The 21,303-nt window shown below is 39.7% G+C and overlaps 3 protein-coding genes across 5 annotated transcripts; 2 read left to right on the forward strand and 1 right to left on the reverse strand.

Moving 5' to 3' along the window:
• Positions 1-7,158: 7,158 nt before the first annotated feature.
• Positions 7,159-10,092, forward strand: LOC109861688 (integrator complex subunit 10). Its single transcript, XM_020441448.1, has 8 exons — positions 7,159-7,439; positions 7,601-7,668; positions 7,743-7,986; positions 8,063-8,573; positions 8,653-8,969; positions 9,050-9,214; positions 9,337-9,595; positions 9,840-10,092. Exons 1-8 carry the CDS (start codon positions 7,287-7,289, stop codon positions 10,004-10,006), a joined length of 1,884 nt encoding a protein of 627 aa, XP_020297037.1. The 5' UTR covers positions 7,159-7,286; the 3' UTR covers positions 10,007-10,092.
• A 100-nt stretch (positions 10,093-10,192) lies between these two features.
• Positions 10,193-16,251, reverse strand: LOC109861553 (protein transport protein Sec31A). 3 transcript variants are annotated; one of them, XM_020441251.1, is made up of 15 exons: positions 16,149-16,251; positions 15,648-15,850; positions 15,259-15,578; positions 15,074-15,171; positions 14,741-14,986; positions 14,377-14,661; positions 13,929-14,297; positions 13,719-13,842; positions 13,336-13,638; positions 11,949-13,234; positions 11,774-11,869; positions 11,265-11,330; positions 10,919-11,194; positions 10,718-10,789; positions 10,193-10,557 (listed from the first exon to the last, which is right to left on the reverse strand). In XM_020441251.1, exons 2-15 carry the CDS (start codon positions 15,848-15,850, stop codon positions 10,369-10,371), a joined length of 3,933 nt encoding a protein of 1,310 aa, XP_020296840.1. In that variant the 5' UTR covers positions 16,149-16,251; the 3' UTR covers positions 10,193-10,368. The 3 variants fall into 3 exon arrangements, with proteins under 3 accessions (XP_020296840.1, XP_020296848.1, XP_020296844.1); XM_020441259.1 differs by lacking the exon at positions 11,774-11,869; XM_020441255.1 differs by lacking the exon at positions 11,774-11,869 and having other exon boundaries at positions 11,265-11,333.
• Positions 16,252-16,334: 83 nt separating this feature from the next.
• On the forward strand, positions 16,335-19,882 carry LOC109861565 (polypeptide N-acetylgalactosaminyltransferase 3-like). Its single transcript, XM_020441263.1, has 11 exons — positions 16,335-16,447; positions 16,750-17,124; positions 17,223-17,332; positions 17,424-17,604; positions 17,719-17,888; positions 17,958-18,125; positions 18,212-18,311; positions 18,396-18,805; positions 18,909-19,051; positions 19,124-19,390; positions 19,462-19,882. Exons 2-11 carry the CDS (start codon positions 16,985-16,987, stop codon positions 19,591-19,593), a joined length of 1,821 nt encoding a protein of 606 aa, XP_020296852.1. The 5' UTR covers positions 16,335-16,447; positions 16,750-16,984; the 3' UTR covers positions 19,594-19,882.
• Positions 19,883-21,303: the final 1,421 nt, after the last annotated feature.

Genomic DNA, 21,303 nt, shown 5'->3' on the forward strand with positions numbered 1-21,303 from the left:
CACGTGATTACAGTATATATATATGCGTATGTGTGTGTATTATATATAGATATGGAATATTACATATAATATATATAGTATTCTCTTTTTTACCCCTTTCCCTGTCACGTGTTGTTTTTCCACTTCTCTCTCTCACTATTTTTTGAGTTTGATTTTCATGCGTTATTTCTGACACATCTCATATGTGTAATATATAGTTTGTCAGACGTTCATGTTTTGTTCCGTTTCTCTGTGTGTAAATTTATGCGTCAGTCGACCGATTAGGTCTATTTTTCGAATACATCTCGACTCGTTTTTCTCGCTAATTGCTGTCGCCGCAAGTTCGCCGTCGATCGTGTGTACGTATCAGTGTTCGCGCTCGTCGTCGATTCGAAAATTGCCTAGTCGCGAGAGGAGGACTGTCTCGCCTGTTTTCTCTGTCTCCGTCTCACCAGAACGACGGTAATAATATAACTCAATCCGGGAGAATGAGCGAGCGCGAACCAATAAGAGGCCCCCTTTAATCGGATTACTTCGTTACCGTGTTACTCCGTTACTCGCCACGGTGATATCAGCGGAATATCAATTATAGTGATTAACCAAGACGCTCGACGCAAACTTCGACTCTCCCGGGAACGCGGGGGAAAGAGCGAGGAAGAGGAGATCGCGCGAGCAGAAAGGGAGATGAGAATGACATCTTTTGTCGAACGGAAAGGAATTAGAACGGAGGAATATTCAAATCTGGCCGTCGCGTCCTCGAGCGACGATCTTCGAGGCATTTCAATTACGAATTGCCGCGAGAAGGATTTTCGTTCTCGATGACATTTTTCCACGCGCTGCTTGAATGACGGATTTTCAAGGAGTTTTCACCCAAAATCTAATAGCGTTTATCATTTCAAGCTCAAGTACGAACGAAGACACTCTCGACGCAATTATCGAGTGCGGAGAAACCCTCGTTCGAAAAATTAAAAACACGTCGTCATGCAATGATGGAACGACGCGCACTTCAAAAAAATTGGTTTTTTTCTTGTACTATTATTTATTATTTAAGTTTACTCGACACAATCATGTGTTACAATAAACGCAAATATTTAAATCGATCCTTTCTCGCGTTTTGATTATCACGTGTCAGTTCAAGTGAAATCGTTGCGAATTATCCGTATTCATTGATTGATCTTGTTAGATGATCTCAAATTCAGAGTGAACAGAAAATGGATTAGACACGGGCTCGTGATCTGGCAAAATTAGGCCCGAGGCCACATTTATAATAATGCGAGAATTGGGCGAAGAGCCCCGGGGGTATCGATTAGGCACGAAAGTACGTATCGCTTGTACGTACAGCTGTCGGCGTACGACGACGCTAGTTCATTGTGGAGTAACGGGCGCGCGAATTAACCAACCGTAAACGTCGAAAATCTAATTGACGAAATTCAATTTCACGTCGACAATAGTCGGCCGCGACGGATTATCGCGCGCGTCGATATATGTACCTATACGCCGCGCCGCGCGCGCCTACTATTCGACGCGCACCGGCTTTCCAAAAATTACACCGGAATCGACCTCTGACACCCCCAGCCGGATTCGGCACGGGCAAAGGATTTCGGCATTGAAGCTATCGCGCTGCAACGCGATCGTGCGCTGTCCCATCACCGCGCGATGACGTGTTAAGCTGTTCGGCAAATTTTTCGAACCTTCTCCGTAATCGGATAATTGCGTCGAGGGTTGTTTTTATCGGAAAATGCTAGACGGGATTTAAACAACGACAATTCAATTAGAAGATTGAGAGACGCGTTATTGAAATTTTTTTAATGGTTTTATTTATTTGTCTTTTTTTTCATTCATTTGAGCAAACGCGCGGAAGACAATTCGATGTGAAAACTCGCGTATAAGAGAACGGCATTAGGATATTTCAAAGACTCTGTTTACTCGTAAAGTCGAATATTATAGATTTATATTGTTTAATAAAACTCCGACATTCACAGTTCGCTTTGATGCGCGCCACGCTCATATATCACTCCCGTCGGATAAATTCTGCTAATCTCTCGTGGCGAATTTTCAGGAAGAGTGCCTTCACACGCGATGTTTTCGCATTTCCATCAAAAAGATCGAATCACATTTTCCTCTTCCTGCCGCTTTACGCAGAAAGGGACACGGGGATGTATTAGGGGTGAATTATCGCAGAACCAAAATAATTCGATGTATGGGGTGGCGTATGAGGGACAATATTTTAGCGCGTGCTGAGTGCCAATACATCTGCTGTCGCTGCCGCTCGCACAAGTATTGTCAAAAGAATTATTACCGTCGCATTCCTTGTGCGCAAAAATTCGTTCCTGTTTTATTTTGCCGCGTCGCTCGCGTGGTTTTCAACGTAACTGTCTCAAATTGTGACAAATTTGACAAAGCGCTGTTTAATGACGCCAATAAGAGAAAAACGCACGGTCGTTGCAGTCAATTCTTTTCATTCCGAAATGCGCACACAATTCGCATTTATTCGTTCGAGAGCTAATTTTTGGGGCGTGAATGTGCTTATTAGATTTTCATTATGTTCTCCCGTACCAGATTGACGATTTGTGGCTCGGATTAAGCAAGGTTGCATCTGCCAATATTAGCTAAATAAAACGCGACGATTAATCCTTACACGTGTCCGCGTGTATCCACAAACATGTAACAGAAGTTAATTCTGATAAACGGCAAACGCGTACAGACTGAAAGTTGTTTCGGGCAAATGTCAGGCACGTGCGTGACATCCAACACAGATGTTTCAACAAATTTCATAAAATGGCAATATTTATGGTCTACTCTTTGAAACTGTTCCTTTGATTCCCATTAACTTTTGCGAAAAAGATAATCATGTGGTTCGTTAGAAAAAAAAAAAAAAAACAGATCCAGAGTCGTCATCGTTGTCGAAAAGCTTCAACGACGCGGAGGGAGCGACGAGTGCGCTCGAAACGCATAGAGAGACAAACGATAGCGTGTCAAGGGCCGTTAGGTGGTCGCTTTTAAAAGACACAATGGCTCAATCCGAGACGAAAATCCGCCGGCTAAAAAATCCCATTCAAATGCAATCTAAATCCCCTGCGTCAAATGGGGCCTAAGTAGGACCTAAGTAGATATAGTTGCACATTTGGCTCGAAATGTGTGATGATAGCCCTGCTCTCTAACACCGTGGAGAAGCGCGTACCGAATTTGCGATGTTTATCGCGCCCGCTACCGTAATTCTCGCGTGTGTATGTACTTGACCCGCGTCACGTCGTCGATCAATATCGAGTTCGGCCGCGTCCCTACGCGGTTGCTACACCGGGTTTACACCGCTACACGTGCGTTCGCCTCACGACCTTGCGCGTTCTCCGTTTTTTATGTTCAAAGCCGAAAAAACTTTTTCGATTACGAATTTCATTTCAAACAATGCGAATCGGTGTATAGAAATTATTCGCTAACAGATTTTTTCCCGAATAATGACGTTATTTACCGCCGATGATAAAAACATAGCCGGAAAAAATGGTACGGATCGCGCTATCGTTAATATGAACGTATTAACGAGAATTAATAAATAATATACAACAAAGCGATGCGCGAAATATTGAAATATTGAAATGTAAATTAAAAAAAAAAAATAAAATAAAATAAATTCGAAATAAATTTGTAACAGAAAGGAAATCAATTAATTAGTCATTACGAAAAATGACTTGCTGCCTGCAAATCGAGCTGATGTGCGTATTATTAATCAATTGAAAATGTACATACAAATATTTGCATAAATAATTTTCATCCGCGCTCTCGCGGATTTAATCCGTATTGTTCGTTTCGTTAATTTATTTATCTTACCGCTAAATATTTGTTCGATATTATTATCACCAAGTGCGATCGTCAAACATCGACATTCAATACACTTCGCCGAGTTCGCTGCGACATTAACCTACCCGACATTTATAACCGCCGGTCGCGGTGAGGTTGTTCCGAGCGAATTATCTCGTGTTTAAACCCTCTCGTTTTCTATTTAGTGTCGACGCGGAGATCTCTTCCATCCGTAAACACGCCCTTGCGTATACAATTAACCGCGATCGCCCGCGGGAGCTCCGATTACGCTGGGAATAATTAGTTTTAATTGAAACCGGTCGAAACTTATCCCGTTCCCCGTTGACGCATTAAGACCAAAGTTATACGGTTCGCCAGGAGATTTTGCGAAGTGAGCGAGCGAGCGAGCGAACGGGACAGGCGGGCGGGCGGGTGCGCGCGGGGGCGCAAGACAGGTAAGGTATACATACACGTACTACGTGACACGGTTAGTAAACTCGCAGCTGCCTTTGTTAAGCTCGGATTCTGAGTGCCTTTGATACGTGTACTTGCACGCTAACTAACCAACCTAAGCTATCTATAGTGCCTGCCGCCGCGTTACATATAGCCATATGCGCACGGACATACACACACAAAGATATTTCCAGTCGACTGCCACCGCCGCCACCGTCGTCGTCTTCCTCTCGTACAGATCCCCGAAGAGATCGTTCGATTATATAATAAACAATTAATTAATTAATTAACTGCTTTTACTCTTGCCATGAAACGCAATCTTACAGCAAATTTTTCGAGAAAATTGTGAAGCAACTTTTGAATGTGCGCTTTTTTATATCACACGCAGATAAAAAACAAACAATAATTTTCTAGTGGAATCAAATATGAAAAATTATGTAACAGGATCGCCGTTGCTTTGACTTGAGATATTATTTATCCGGTTTTTGTTCAGACGCTGTTTCTCAGCGATCGATTTTGATTTACTTCCCTCTCAGAATTTTTATATCTTGATTGTAGAGACAAATTCTTTAGGCAAAAGTTGTTTTTGGCTTGAAGGGAAACACATGATTCCGAAGTGAATCCTGTCATATTTACTTCTTACACGTTTTTTTTTTTTTTTTTTTCATACCAAGCAACTTTTGTCCGAAGCATTTTTTCCACCTAATCAAAAATAAAAAAGTTTCCGTAGGAGAGATAAATTAAGATGAAACACCCTGTATACGCGCGAGCTGCTATACGCGCGACGCACATCCAACTAGGAATTGAATTTCCTCGGTAATTTTGTTGCCATTGTGAGAAGCCGCAGAGGGGTGGGCCTCCGAGACAGAGAGGATAACTACCACAACCATCAGACATCCCCTTTAACCATCTTGCAGATGCGAAATTTGCTTGCGCGCACGAGGCAGAGAACGTATCGTTGCTTCTGTGCAAATCGCGCGACGCACGAGGAATAACCGGAGGAAATTTGACGCACTTGAACTTTCCCGATTGCGTCTTAAAAGAAATTTTGACGTCTTTCTTACAAAAAGAATTGCATTATGAAAAACAACTAAGATAAAAAAAAAAAAAAAGAATCGGACGGCCGTCGTAACGACAAATTATGAGCCCTTTAATTTCTCAGCGCGCATGCTTATTGCGAAGCACTTTTCGAGCGCTCGATTTTTTCCGATGGCTCGTTTTTTCGCCCTATACAATAAATATAAATCGGAACCCCGCGCGAACACTGATGGAATTTTATTTCCGATGCTTTAACGCGTCGAATCCGGAAATGCCGTCGGATACAAAGCCAAAACGCCATTACTACTTAAAGGGAGCTTTCCGCGGAAAGGCACCTTTGGAATCTGCGTTGAGGAAACTAAGCCGGATTTAGCCGCCTGTTATATCTTTATAAATGGAACTATATACTCGGGTTCGCCGCACGGACGTGTAGTATCCATATCGCTCAGGAGATTTGCAAAATTACGTCTTTGTTGCCGGCTATCTCCGCCGTGAGACGCGCCGAGCGGCAAATCTCAAGAAAAATCATCACGGCTGCCGCGTCGACCGGATCAATCGACGCGAAGTGCGCGGCGGTTGATGATCATTAAAAAAAAAAAGCAACTGAATTTATTGACTTCGAAAAACCTCTCAACGATTCGAAGTTATTAATTTTTTGATCTGGTTGTTATTTCATTACTGTATCAAATCGAGAAAACGTTTTCAAGAGTAAAGACCGTAAAAAATATACAGTCTGTCTCAAAGAAAAGTGATCAGTAGAATCGATATAAGTATTTTCAATCTTGTATAATGAATTTTTTTTATAAATTACACTAGTTCTCCTTTGAACTCGCTGCGACACTTCAACCGCTAAACAAAAAAATAAAAAAAATTAAAAGATTAAAAGTTATGCTTTCTTATTGTCACATAATCATATTTTTATAATGCAAAACATTTTCTACACACATTCAAGTACCGAGAAAAGCGAACGGAAAACAATATGAGATTGTCACAATAAAATTTCACTTTCTAAAACATGAGAGAAGTCCGATCTTGGCAAAAGCTTATATTCTAGAACATTGCGTCTGAAAATAGGCAAAAATAATACTAAAAAGCGATACTGAAAATAGTCGAGTTGAACGAAAGACAAAGAGAAAAACGTCCTTTTCTCAGTCCTAGACTGCGCCACTTTCCGGACAGGTTACCAACCGAGTAAATAAAGGGCGATCTTTGTAAGAGAACTCTCTATTTAAGTGTGTTCACGTGACACGTGTGTTTATTTATAATTTTTTTTATCTACGTAGCGCGTTTGATTTGAGGAGGTTTATGTTTACAATTGTTGAAGCAATTATTAGTGTCAATTTTGCAAACTGACATATTGCTTGATTTATCGAGTTGACGTCTAATCGTTTTTAATCCCCCTATCAGTCGAAAACGCTAATAGATAAATAATATTATTTGAGATTGCACTTGTAAAGTAAAATGATCATTTGTTTTCTATAATCTTTTTATAGCCGTAACAATTAATTGAAAATAAAATACTTTTATCAGTAACGAAAGTTCAACATATGCTTTCGATTTTAAAACGTTTTCATACATAATGATATCAGAGCGTTGGTTTTATTCATTCGCAACTTACAATTTATTCTTGTTATTTTGCAATTACCTCGATGGTTTGTTTTCATTCATTCTGCAACATTGTTCTTCTAATTTTTTAAATACAAAACTGATGCGCGAACAAACTATTTTTCTTCTCACGCATCTCGCTGTCCGACAGATCGATATTTTAGTTCCTCGCGCAACTTCGAAATGGCGTCACCTTCCGGCTGAAAAATTCAAATCACGTTGAGTTCAAAGAGCGCGCATGTTGCGCGTGGCGCATGCGACGTACCACGATAACCACGAGGTGATCGCTTTGCCATTGAAATTGTTAGATGTCAGTGGTGGAGGTTAATGTTTACAGGAATATCACATCGGGATACTTGTCGGAGAATTGCGCAAATTTATATAAATAGAATTTTTTAAGATAAATCTAGTGCACTATGTTGGAAAAACCGTCCGGACCGGATAATCAAATATCCAAGGAAGATTACTTAATAATGAGAGCTAAGGAAGCTTTGCCGGTTGATATTTACGCTGCGAAATCGTGGCTAATTACTGCAAGATCTCTGTTTCCTCACAGCGCAAAGATTCAGGTAAATTAGCAATCAATGCGTAAGTACATTTAACTTCTCTTTATTTTCTAATTTAAATAGAATTTACTTCTTCAAAGTAAATAAAGTTTTAAAAACTCAAAAAGTTCAAACTGTACATGTTAATAGTATAAAAATAGTGATGCAAGATTCATTTGTTCTAGTTCGAGGCTTATCGTATCGAGAAGTTGTCGAAAAATGTGAAAGAAGCGGCAAAGTGCTTCAGTGAAATGTGAGTATTGATTATCGTTTACTTTTTATATGCACCATTTCCTCCTTTAATTGTTATTTTTTTGTTTTAAACAGATTTCAAAATTTTCCTGAAGATCGTGAGATATGGAAAGAGATAGAAATGGTGACAACATGTCTACGTCTGGAACAGTGTGACGGCGAATCAGAATTTCTCTGCCAAATGTTCCAACACATTCCGCAAGAGTTGCAACACAGGCTGCTTGTGATGACAGCTGATCACAGTGAGGACACTATGGAGCATTGCAAACTGTTGCTCTTACTGATACGTAGATTTCCCCAAACCGTAGCAACCCATGGAGTATGTATAGTTAAAATATATAAAATATAGGTTACTTATTCTCTACAGGATATATTTATTAGTTATGTTGTTGCAGCCACGTTTGGTGGAAACTCTCTTGACTGCGGAAAAGCACAGTCATCCGGGCAAGGCTGTGAATGGTTTCAGAAAGTTATTGGCTTGTGACGCATTGCCGCTGTTAGGCGCAACCTCGGTAGAGTTGAATCCTCGCCTCTGTTTGCGACTGCTCTGCAAAGCAGTGGAATTTTATTTGGCTTATATACAACAGCCGCAAGACGCGCAAATTCCGAATCCGTGGGATAGACTGTTCCAAATTGTGGACTTGATAGGCAAGAAATTGGGATGGGAACTGAGCGGTTTGTTTGCCACGCCCTGGAATCGCGAAGTGTACAGCGACCGACTGCAACAGTACGCGCTTGCACACAACACAAGTCTGTGCGAGGAGTCTCTCATAGGCAGGCAGCTGTTGATGTGCACAGTTGTGATATTACTGAGAATATTGAACGAACACGCCACTTTTCTCAACAGTGATGAAACGTTGTACTGTCTGGTGGAAGCTTTCGGAGAAGCGGCGCATTCTCCCGCAGGTGACAAACTGAGATTCTCATGATATTGGATGATCGTAATCTGTTGTACTTTATACGTATCTTTAATTTCATAAGCCAGAACCCAAATTGAAGAAGCGCAAACGAGATGATAGTGCTGGAATAATAATAACCAGCGATTGTGACTACAATGGCAACGGCTTGGCACTGACGGTCAAGCTATGGGATTTATTGCACAGTACCGACTATCTTCAGAGAGAAATAAGCAAACTTAATCAACAGCTGCGGCTAGACAGCTGGCTGAACCCGTTCTTAACTGATTTGTCGATGTACAAAGGTTTACATCACGAAGTGCTAGGCAGATTGTCGCAGGAAGGCAACAGTTTGACCGTTAATCTTCGTTTGGCCAGTACATGCTTCTTTTTAAAAGATTACAAGGTATATATGTGCGACCACATGATCATATTTTTGTGAAAATGTAACAAATTGCAAAACGTCACTGTGATTTTTTTTGTCAGGGAATGCTCGAACATGTTTCTCTGGTAGCAAGCTCATTGCCTACTGTACCGGGAAAAGTATCTTACAATTTAACAGTCCCAAGTGTGAGGCATTTGCATTATCTGACTCTCGCCCGATTCCCTATCTTACAATATTGTTGCAGATTGCTACTCTCGGCCATAAAGGTAATATTTTCTTTTCATCTCTAAAGATAATACGTTCTTAGTTTATATATATATATATATATTTTTTCTATATTTAATATATTTGTTTATTTTTATACATTAAAAAAAAAATTATATTGTAGGAAAATTTTTCCTTGCCTGGAAGCGTCGGGGATTTGGCTATTGGACACGCGTTGGTTCTGATACAAATAGACTGGCCGCAAGAAGCTAGCACTTTAACCACAATTACTGAACGTATTCTCAGTCGCGGAAGTTTTTCTTATTCATTATTCCAGATGTACATAATATGTGTGGATATTCTGGAAGAACTGACGTATCTGTGGACCGATCATGGTGGAGGAGTATCATTGGACATAAGTCCCAGTTCGGGGATTGTACAAAGTACGTACATAAATTTGATTAAAAGTGAGACAAATAATATAAGCAATAAAATTCAAGCGCCGAATATACATATTTTTTTGACATGCTAATGACCAAATTCTCGTTTGCGTTTCTCTTGCATTTCCCTTCTGACATTATTATAAATGTAAATTATTTATATAACTTTTGTTTTTAATAATTATAAATAATTATAATAAATGTACAAGAGAGTCAGAGAAATTATTTAAAACATTTCTGTCTTCAGATCGGCGTATAACTACTCGCGGTGCCGACAAAGGCGTGCGTGAGGAAGTGAAACAAGCTATGCGTCGTCAAGCCGCGCGGGACGGTATTGACCCATTGGACGAGTTGTTACAGAAATTTATTATCAACGAAAAAACCGCTATTTTACATAGTTTAATTATTCAATGAGCTAAGTAAAATTATTTAACAATCATAGAATTTTCACTATTTGTTAGAATTTGTACAAATTAAAATAAAGTGTAAAATATATGAAATTTTTTTGTACATTTATTATTCAAATTTATGTTTATAGAAAATGTATGTTTTATTTTATATATATATATATATGTGTGTGTGTATATATATATATTTATAATTACTTATTACATTATTATTGCCTTATATTAACGTGTGGATATTATTTTGTAAAGTTAATATAATAACAAATAATATTCTTTTTATTATATATATACGGAGTTTAGTGTTATAAAATTTTGTAACGAGTACATATGAACAATTTAACATATATGATTTCTTTATATCTGGACATTCTATCTGATATAGACGCTCAGTTGAAGTGCACTTAGAAGTAATACTTTAATTCCAGGCATAAAGGAAGCTATTTGACTAAAATCTGGCCCTGACACTAATTGCGTGTGTAAATCTAATCCGCCGGTGTAATTGCCATTTTGTATCATCTGCGATATCTGATGTAATCCTTGCAAAGTATTTTGAGATAGCTGAAAAAAATATTTTCATAAGTTAAAGCACTTATTTCCTTGGTTCTGATGTCATTCACCACATCTGTACAATTGTACATCTTCGAATTTACAATTGAATTCTTCAGAGTCAGGTTACCACATTGAGAGTTGTATATTATTAAAGAATCAATTTGTATACCTTATTTTCTCTAAGGCAATCATATAGCACCTCCAACTTCTTCGATACATCTTCTATCTTCTTTTTGATTTGCTACGAAAATAATACAAACGCTTTACATTAAATAACAAAACAAAATGTGTTGATATTGCAAATATCGTTGTAACATGTGCGTATATATTAAGAATATCAAGTACAATATATTGAAAATTAAACGCTTACGGGATTTTTCGCGTGCTCATAGCACTGATCTCTCAATTCGTCCAGTATCGTCTTTAAATGCAAATGCTGCTCGGGAATAGGCGCTTTAGGTTTCTCAGGTTCGGCCATTCTGGCAGGCACCTCAGGCTGTGACGATTGATGTAGCGGTTGTAGCGATTGTAATGGTTGTTCAAGCGGTTTGTTAAGAAGCGGTGCGTTGCCTGGTTGCATGGGCTGTCCATATTGTGGATTGTAAGGTGCATGAGGTTCTTGATAGAAATTATCCTGGGGTAACGGCTAAAATGTCACATAAAACAAATTAGTTTATAATCGAAACTACACCGAGAAAGATATGTGTAAAACTCACATTCGGTTCTGTCTGACCAGGCATTAATGGATGCATGATCGGAAGATGTGGTTGAATCTCTGATTTCTGCTGGAAAAAAATTAAATGATTCATTCTTAACAAATATATCACAAATTATTTTCCAGCCACTTCGCAGTAATGATTGACAACGTCATCGTACGATATCATATAGATAGACAAAAGCTCTCAATAAAGCTCCACAAAATCACTTCTTAACACTTGAAGTGATAGATATTGATAAAAAATTATTTATAGAAAAATTGATTATAAAATAAAATAACGAACTGATAATCTGCGTGATATCAATTTTAAGATGCAAAAAAGCAGTTTAAACTCTTTCTTTCGCACAACACACTTCTATTAGTATTTCTGTGATCACACGGATAAGAAATTGTTACAATCAATCGGATTATTAATTTTAAAATATGGAAACCTAGATAAAACGGTGTGGGCACGAAACTATGACGAGACATTGCATATACAGCAATCTCAAGCATAAAGCTGGCTACCTTAACGTCTACACCTTTCGAATGCTTTGCCTTCCACTTCCTGGTACCGGCATGTTCCGCAGACATTTCGTTTTTGTTGAATAGTGCCAGTACTGGCTATGTGATTTCAATAAATCTCGTGACTAAGTATTAAAAGAGCTGTCGATCTTAAACGAACTTGAATTCTGATTCTTACCTGCACTTTGGAACTCTTCGCAATCGGCGGATCGTTCCATCCAGATGGCTGAGGTGGCAACTGATACGCGTTTTCGTTTCCAAATTGTTGCATTTGCGAAGCAGGCTGAGTTCTGACAAGATCGTACATTTGAGTCTGAGGCGCGTTTTGCATGGGCGGCGGCATGATGTTCGACGGAGGCGGTTTGAATGGTTCGGAGATTTCTTTAGGCGTATTTGTAAAGCCTGTCGACTGGGCGGGATAAGGATTGTTCATCATAGGAACTTGGGGTTGATACGGAGGATTCTGCGGAAGATTTGACGCGACGGGGTAGCCAGGAACGGGCGCAATTTGCTGAGAATTGTACGGATTCGGTGGCGGAAAACCACCCTGGCTATACGACGGTGTGGACTTCACAGACGGATCTATCAGATATTTGGATCTCGACTGTGGTCCAACACTGGACGGTCTCGAGCCGCTCAAATTCGCAGTGGACGTCGGTGGAGGTGGGGGAGGAGGCTGTGTCACCGCACCCTGATTGTACAGATGTGGTGAGGAATATTGATCGTACATCGTAGACTGCGTTTGCTGAAGAGATGATTGAAGAGGAGGAGGAGGTATTCCATACGACTGCTGAGGCTGCTGAGGGTTAAATTGACTCGGAGTTCCGTAAGATGGTTTCAGGGGATTCGTATTCCAACTTTGCACAGGTGTCGTCTGCTGCAACGGTTGTTGCAGCGGCTGCTGTAACGAATGTTGCAACGGTTGCTGTAATGTCGGCTGTAACGGCTGTTGCAATGGTTGCTGTAAAGGTTGTTGCAATGTTTGCTGCTGCAACGGTTGCTGCAACGAATGTTGCAACGGTTGCTGCAGCGGATTGTACACGTTCTGAGAACTTGACGATCTTCGCGTTTGATCGTAGTAATAATTCTGAGTCGCAGGTTTCGCAACGTGCCTCTGGTCTTGCACGTAGCTCAAAGCTTTCAACAGCCGTTCTCTCAACATTAGAACTCTTTGATCCTGACTGTTCCCGAGGTAATTCAAGGCCGCTTCCAAATTGCCTTCTGCCGCCAGCATCTCGGCGTATTTAGACAATACAGTAGCGATATTATTATCTACCTGGTGTTCTCTGACACCTTGGAATGCCAAGGCTTTTTGCATTATCACTATTAATTCTACGATCTCTTGAATATCAGCATCAGACACCTCAACCAACTTGTTCAAGTTGCCGGAACAAATGTAACAAATTTGCGCTTGCTTTCTAAGAGCCGGGTTTTCGCACGATACCAAACGGTCACCCAGCATATCTGTTGCAAAAAAAAAAAAAAAAACAAACATTATATAAGCGTAAAATCGATCAATTATCGCGACAGATTGTTTCTGTTGATATTTTATATCAGATCCTTACCGCACAAAGTAGACTGTTCCTGATTGGAATGTGTAAATATACCGACTAACACTTCTTTCCAGCACTTTATATCGCTGTTTTTCACAACTTCTATCCAATTCTCGCTGACTAATGAGTTGATGAGAGAATTTAATGCACCGGAATGTTCAGAGAAATATTTATATTGGGTACGTGCCAACAGCTCGGGACCGGCAGCCATCGAAAGGATGATGGCGTCAGCGTACCTTTTGCTAGAAAAACACAAAGACACAGCAGCTTCGATGTTGCCCACAAGAATCGCTTGACTAATAAGACCATCGTTGGCTAAAAACAGAGCAACACAAGTGAAAATTAAATTCATAAATTTTGTTCAGTTTGCAGAGCTATCAGCGCGCGTTACTTACTATCGGAGGTGTTTATGGCGAAAGCACTATCTGCGAATTTACTTGATGGTGCTAGTTTCGTAGACTCTTGCTCCTGTGCGACATTGTCAAATCTAGTTTTGCTAGCTATATCTCCATTCAACATCTAAAGTAAGCAAAGGGAAAACGTATTTAATTAGAAAAACAATTTTAAACATTTTAAATGCACACATAACATGTTAAAAATCTAACATTGTTGAGATTAGATACGCCTTCCGTGATGGTGTTGACATCATCTTGAGACACAAACTGATTCAACTTATTGTTCATCGCCTCGATATCGTAACCCAGCAATTCCAAAATATTCTTCGTCACATTTTCTTCGAAGTAAGCGCGCACGCAACTCCAAATCTTTTTGTTATGCTCGTCCGGAGATTTGTCAATCTTGTCCTTGCAGAACTCGCTGTACTGCTCAGTCTCCAGCGCCAATTTCAGTTTGTTTGAACGTTGAATGAGACTGGGTTGTGTGACCATTTGTGACACAGTAACTTTTCTGCACGGATTTAGTTTTCTTTCCGGATCAGCAGGTTGATTCTCGAACGTTATTAATTTACCACCAAACTGTTAAAAAATAGCATTATATTATTTATTAAATATCCCATAAATTTCCGTGATTATCTGTTGTAATGCGAGCGCTTACTCCAAACGATGCGCCTACTGGTCTCTTCAGCCATTTCGGGGCTTTAGTCAATACCGGTACTTTTGTTTGCGCTGTGGGCGGAAGAGGATGTGCGAAAGGATCCACTCCTGGAAATGAATCGAGAATTGTGTTGTACGTTTCTTGCACCTGTCCACCAAGCAAAGAGTAGACAGCAGCGTGACCGTCAAAACTGCTACCAACAAGTAACGCTGGATTCCTCGGACACCAAGACACTTCAAACGTCCATTGAGTTGTCTGTGCTAGCTCACATATCACTTCGCCATTCTGTCGTTGAAAAAACATTAAAACTTGAAGTTTGATTAATTTTTTCAAACATTTAAAAATTCAGAAATATATCGCGTACCACAACATTGGAGTTGGGATTCCAGCATAGAATTCTGTTATCCTTGGCACAGCTCAAAAGCAAATCAGGATCCTCTGGATTCCATGCAATTGAGAGAACCCCACGCTGATGACCTTGCAGTGTTCTCAAAGGTGAGGATAAATATCTGAGATCCCATAATTCGATAATGGGCGTCTGATCATCTTCAGACGCTATACAGAATTGTGTCCCAATTTCTGGATGCCATTGCGTAGCTTTCCAACGTACCTATTATCAGAACATAAATAATTGTGTAATTTTAACATTAAATTGCGTATGTCTTCACACAATGTATTCTAATGAAAAAAATTATACCCTTGAATTTGCATTTGTCACTTTATGTATTGGCTTTTTTTCTTTTACATTCCATATGACACAGCCATGTGAAAATGTAGAAGCAAGAATGTCCTTTGCTGCAAAATAAAAGAATAAATATTAATTTTATAAACCTACTCTATATTTGATTCATTTAAATTATTCATAATTTAAAGTAAAGAAACCTTGTTTATTCCACGTAACGTGCTGAACATCTTCCGATCCTTGACCCTTGTAAAGAGTGGTTGGAGTGTTTGTATTAATATCCCAGATGAAGATCTCACTCTCTGTTGCACCAGTAGCCAGCTGATTGTTTTCCCGAAAAGGATTAAAATCCATAGCTCTAACAGGACCAGAGTGTTTGTGAGAGTCGCTAATCAGACAGTTACTGTCCCTGATCAATACTCTAGTACCAGAATAAATCTTTACAACGCCATCGTCACAACCTCCAATGATAAAACCTGTTGGAAGATTTCCGTAAGATCCCCAGATGATCTTGTGAAACCTGAATCAAATTCAAAAATGACACATTAGTTGGAACATTAAATAAAATTTCTATGTCAATGAAACTAACCTATGATCACTAGGAACACTCGCTTGGAGTTTTAAATCATATCCCGGTTGTTCGAGATTCAGCAAATACAACTCCAAACTGGCAGCAGTGCCGAAACTGCTATCTAGCTGCTGCGCTGCCGTCCCCGCAGCCAGCATAATGTGATGCATAGCTGACGGGGACCATGCTACATTCACTGTCTTCTGTAGCTCCTTGACTTTCATCTGTATACATGACAAGAAAAAAACATTACTACTTAACACATGATGTACATTTGTTAAGAAATCCAAAAAAGCTTGTCCGCCTGGAAAGCTTATGTCTGAACAACGTGATAGCAAAACACAAGAAGTTCAAATAACAGAAGTACATATTAATTGCATTAACATAATGTATGATAGTGTTAAAAATACAGTCGACGTGTTGCAGAAATTAATTTATAAGTGACATCATGATTTCTTCTTTTTTTTTTAAATACATCGAGGCAGTCGAAGTCGGTGTCTTGATTAAATAATGTGTTCTCACCTTGACGTGATTCGGACCGCTGTAAACAGGAACTTCACATAAATCGGTACGTCTGACACAAGATGCAACGACCCGTCAAGTCTTCCAACGTGGCGAACTGCATGCAAGACGACGATGTCGCCCTCCCGAGACCCGATGGCGTACCACGACATCCGCATGTTCATCTCTGCCGTGCAACACGCTTTAAATGGTTGTCGTTTTCGAGCGTCAGCTGCTAATGGCGATGCCATTTCGGCGTCGGGAGATCGGAAACGTCAGGCGTTCCGGGTGTGACAAAGTGTTTTTTTGGAAATTGCGAGGTAAATAACGGAGATATGAATTAATGTGTAATTAATGTCGTGATGTTATCACAGCTGATATGAGTTGTTTATACCGCAGCAGTTTTCTTCAGTAGTGTAATATATATTTTGTTACATTTAACTTTCACTCTTGCTCAAAGGCTTGGCAAGTGCGGTATTGCATAAAATTAAGATTACAAAATTTCTATGTAAAGTAGAAATTTATAACTAAAAATTACTTAATTTTTTAAATGGTTTATAGTTAAAAAATGATATATTTCTTTATATGCATTGTAAATTGTAAATAAACTGTTATTTTTCAGATTTTATTTCAAAAACATTCTGGAAGTATAGCTTTTTTGTCGCAATGACCTGACCTACTGATCGCGGAAGGTTGCGATAAGAAAAGGCAATTTCGTGTGATAAGTTTGGGCAGCTGAAGTAAGATGTGAAGTGAAACTTCTTAAAACAAATCGATCACAGTGCGTAGATGGACTCTGCGTCGACACGCGTCGAGCAAGTGAATACATTTGATATGTGGATCAATGAGCGAGCAGAATGTGGTTCAGATTAAGACGACCTCGTCGTCTGTCGACGATCATTTTTTTGATCGTTGTAGTTGTGGGCATATTTCTGATTTGGTCCAGGAACAGAGAGATGAACTTTTATCAATCACGGGACAACTTTATCTCTTTTCGGTAATTTGTAGAATTTAAAATTAACTCTGTAGTATCTTTTTATATTCGGCTTGACTTGCACAACAACTCGTTAACATTCTGTCTTCTGCGGATTAAAGATCACACGAAAATCAACAAGAGTACATCGATCGTCGAGGAATTCATGTTGTAGTTGGCCATTACATCGGAGACTCTGTAGATTCCTTGAAAGCTCCGAATATCACAAAGGGTAATGCGATTACAAAAAAATGAATCTCTGAATATATATTTGAAGAATTATAAGAGGAATATGAGTACAAGTGGTACTTTTTTGTTTTCAGATATTATTAACCAAAATTTATTCGATCCGGTACCGTTCGAGGGTAAAAATGGAGAACCTGTGGTTATACATCCGAAAGATTTTTATAAAATGCAACAATTGTATCAGATTAACCGATTCAATTTGATGGCCAGCGATAGAATCCCATTGAATCGAACTCTACCGGATGTTAGAAAAAAAAGGTAAAAAGCTGTGCTGCTCAAATTTGTATGATAAATAATTCATCAAATCTTTTCTACAAATTTTTTGTCCGAGATTGTTACAGTAAACAATGTTGTGTTTCCAAACTTTTGCAGGTGCATTTCGAGATACGCGAACTTGGGTACTTTGCCAAAAACCTCGATCATCATAGTATTTCACAATGAGGCTTGGAGTACATTGTTGCGGACGGTACACAGTGTGATCAACAGATCTCCGAGAGAATTGTTAGAAGAGATTATTCTTGTTGATGACAAAAGTGAAAGAGGTGAGTAAATACATTAAATCTTTGTTACAATCAATTTTCTTCGTCATTAACCGATCCGCTTTCTGCTAGAATTTCTGAAGAAATCCTTGGACGATTACGTGAAAAATTTGACCGTTCCCACGAAAGTTTTGCGGTCCAGTGAACGAGTAGGATTAATAAAAGCCAGGATTGTGGGAGCGACCGAAGCTAAGGGCGAGGTTCTCACTTTTCTCGACGCTCACTGCGAATGTACGGTTGGTAAGCTACTGTATCACAATATCACCCGCGATAAAACCCGTGAACAATTTCGCATACAGTGTTAATATCGTGCGCGCTCTCTGCAGGATGGTTGGAACCTTTGCTCGAGGCAGTCGGTCAAAACGCAACAAGAATCATCTCGCCGGTGATCGATATAATAAACGACGACACTTTCAGTTACACAAGGTAGAAGTTATTGTTTATCACTCAAGAAACTGGCAACGAAACTGTTTAAACGTGATACCAAAAAATTTACTTTAATTTTCACAGATCGTTTGAGCTTCATTGGGGTGCATTCAACTGGGACTTGCACTTTCGTTGGCTGACTCTGAACGGTCGGTTGTTGAAGGAGAGACGCGACAATATCGTCGAGCCATTTCGAACTCCCGCCATGGCGGGCGGATTGTTCTCGATGAACCGGGAGTATTTCTTCAAACTCGGAAGCTACGACGATCAGATGCGAATCTGGGGCGGCGAGAATCTCGAGCTGTCGTTCCGAGCATGGCAGTGCGGAGGCAGCATCGAAATTGCGCCGTGTTCTCACGTCGGACATCTCTTTCGAAAGTCCTCGCCTTACACGTTCCCGGGCGGCGTCGGCGAGATTTTGTACGGCAACATTGCCAGAGTCGCTCTGGTATGGATGGATCAGTGGGCGGAGTTCTACTTCAAGTTCAATCCCGGTGAGTAAAGCTGCTAAACAATTTTGATACGCGCGCAACGTCTGTTGAATGATTACCGAGCTAGACTTTGAAACACAGATATTAATACTCCGAATTTTATCAGAGGCCGCTAGATTAAGGTACAAACAGCAAATTCGCTTGAGACTGGCTTTGCGCGAGAGACTGCAGTGCAAGAGTTTCGAGTGGTATTTGGAGAACGTGTGGCCCGAACACTTCTTCCCCACGGACGACCGATTCTTCGGCAGGGTAATGTTTGTTTCTCTCAAAACAACGTCTTTCCCTTTCTCGAAAATGGATTACAGTCGATTGTAACATTAGATAGTGCATGCTGCGACAAAGAAATGTATTATGCGACCGAGCGCGAAAGGTTCTTACACACAACCTTCAGGAAACGCGCGCCTGCAATCGTGCATACCGCGGCCGATGCTCAGCCAGATGTTCGTCATGACGAACAGCGGTGTGATAATGACGGACGAGAGCGTGTGCTTGGACGCGTCCGACCGAGACACGCAGCAGAAAACGCCGAAAGTGAGAATAATGGCTTGCAGCGGTCGCGACAGGCAAAAGTGGCAATACGACGAAAAGGTGTGATAACAAACTGTGATATCTTCTTGCAGGATTTTACAAAGAGAATAAAATTCGCAATTTTTTTTCAGACAAAGGTGTTTTTACATGTGCCTTCTGAGATGTGCCTTCAAGCGGCAACCGACGACGACACGCCTGTAATAGCGGCCTGTACTAGGAATCTCGATCAACAATGGATCTTAGAACCAGTTCCTTGGAAGTAATGATCGCGGTGACCATGTTGTCATTAATGAAGAAGAAAAGGAAAGACGGTGCCTTAACGAGCTGCCCGCCCATCATCACGATTTTACATATTTATGTGACATCATCTCTTTGCATTTCTGCGTGTGTACGAGTTTGATCGAAAATTGTTGTAACGCTGATTTTTTTTTTTTTTTTTACTTTTTTACATTGACATGAACGAAATCACAGGAAGTGATTTTACGTAATCCAACTTGTCTCTCTCCCCCCCCTCTCCCCAGAGTTTGCAATAAAAAAAACAAAACCAACAGACATCGATTAACTTTTCCAATTGATTTTTACTTAGCTTTTCTTTCTCTTGCTGCAATTTCTATTTAATTACATTCAATATTTTATGTAATAATTACGTGCGTTTAAAATACGAGCACGAAAGAGCGTGACGATTTTACATTACACGGTTCTTCTCATCCCGCAAGTGGATCTTGCTTCGCTATCTCTAATGAACGAGATGACCAACGTTCGAGCGCGATTAGTTATCGGAACACGTTTCGAGAAAATAAAGGTACATGGACGCTTTAATTATCTCGCATATGCGGCGAGCATCGTTTTAAGTATTTCTTCTTCGACCTTTTGCTAAACGTTACTTTCGAAATGATGCACAGCGTCACAGTCGGGATAGATTAGAAATAGACATGAAAGACGCTTGCAAACATTAAAAAAAAAAATCAAGTGACTCCTCGGAACAAGAATACGAGGAAGTCGGCCAGACACGGATTTTTCGTTTATACACAGTCAGAGAGATGAGAAACTCGATTTGGAAAAGTCTCATGTAAATAAATGCGCGCGAATCGCATGGCGATTCATTTTTCTTTCGACCGATTCGACGTTGCCTTAAATAGGTAATTCTCCGCTATCGCAATTCCGAAGAAGATGCGTATTGTCAGTGATTCATCCCTAGTTAAGACGCGTCATCTTTATTGTCATTGTGTTGTCGTCAAGGACGAAACGATGATCGCTTCATTTTCAACGTCCTGCGGTTGCGTGCGAACGTTGGAAGAGAAAACAATTTTTTATTAGTTTTTTTTTTAATGAAAATAATCGTTTAACAATAACATGTTCATATCCTAATAGCAATTTTGAGTTTTTCGAAATTAATAAGAAAAAGTTTTTATCTTTGTTTGATAATTACATAATTCTTGTTTTTTTTTTTTTTTTTTTTTTTTTTTTTTTTTTTTTTTTTTTTTTTATAAACGTGTTAAATATTTATATTTTTGTCGTTTTCACACGTTTCGTTTCAAACATCCGATTTACCTACAATACGCGATGCATGTCGCGACATTTTCTAATTAAAAGTGACGATTCAAGGATCTCGGTTTTTCTTCCAATCCTGATCGACCGCAGTAGGCAAATATGTTTACCGAAGGTTAACGCATAACAAACGAAGTTTTCTCGACGTCTCGCTGTTATCCTATAAGGTATTATTATCTGCATTCTTTGTGACTTGGTGCATCGTCACACAGCGCGCGACACGCACCTGTTGCGGTCTACATTTTGTGCGATAATTACTTCGAAGTATTTTTTGTATCATATCTTGAAGTAAAACTACTTTATATTATTTTTGAATTTATTGTTATATTTCAATATATATTATTTTTTTTAATTACACCATCTGGTCTTTACGTATATGTGACAACAAATAAAAAAAAGCATACGACGATCTTTGTGATATCGCA

This window comes from Pseudomyrmex gracilis, unplaced genomic scaffold (assembly GCF_002006095.1).
Source record: "Pseudomyrmex gracilis isolate BER0280 unplaced genomic scaffold, ASM200609v1 scaffold_9, whole genome shotgun sequence".
NCBI classification, from domain to species: Eukaryota; Metazoa; Arthropoda; class Insecta; order Hymenoptera; family Formicidae; genus Pseudomyrmex; species Pseudomyrmex gracilis.

What these genes read in the sequence shown, in the direction of transcription:
- LOC109861688 (XM_020441448.1), top strand. Translation starts at nt 7,287, where the DNA reads ATGTTGGAAAAACCGTCCGGACCGGATAATCAAATATCCAAGGAAGAT. An exon ending in CTCACAGCGCAAAGATTCAG is followed by an intron (nt 7,440 to 7,600) that starts GTAAATTAGCAA and finishes CATTTGTTCTAG; the next exon opens with TTCGAGGCTTATCGTATCGA. An exon ending in CAGTTCGGGGATTGTACAAA is followed by an intron (nt 9,596 to 9,839) that starts GTACGTACATAA and finishes TTCTGTCTTCAG; the next exon opens with ATCGGCGTATAACTACTCGC.
- LOC109861553 (XM_020441251.1), bottom strand. Translation starts at nt 15,850, where the DNA reads ATGAAAGTCAAGGAGCTACAGAAGACAGTGAATGTAGCATGGTCCCCG. An exon ending in CGTTACGTGGAATAAACAAG is followed by an intron (nt 15,172 to 15,258) that starts GTTTCTTTACTT and finishes TTTATTTTGCAG; the next exon opens with CAAAGGACATTCTTGCTTCT. An exon ending in CAGTAGGCGCATCGTTTGGA is followed by an intron (nt 14,298 to 14,376) that starts GTAAGCGCTCGC and finishes ATTTTTTAACAG; the next exon opens with TTTGGTGGTAAATTAATAAC.
- LOC109861565 (XM_020441263.1), top strand. Translation starts at nt 16,985, where the DNA reads ATGTGGTTCAGATTAAGACGACCTCGTCGTCTGTCGACGATCATTTTT. An exon ending in TGATGACAAAAGTGAAAGAG is followed by an intron (nt 17,889 to 17,957) that starts GTGAGTAAATAC and finishes GCTTTCTGCTAG; the next exon opens with AATTTCTGAAGAAATCCTTG. An exon ending in TCACTGCGAATGTACGGTTG is followed by an intron (nt 18,126 to 18,211) that starts GTAAGCTACTGT and finishes CGCTCTCTGCAG; the next exon opens with GATGGTTGGAACCTTTGCTC.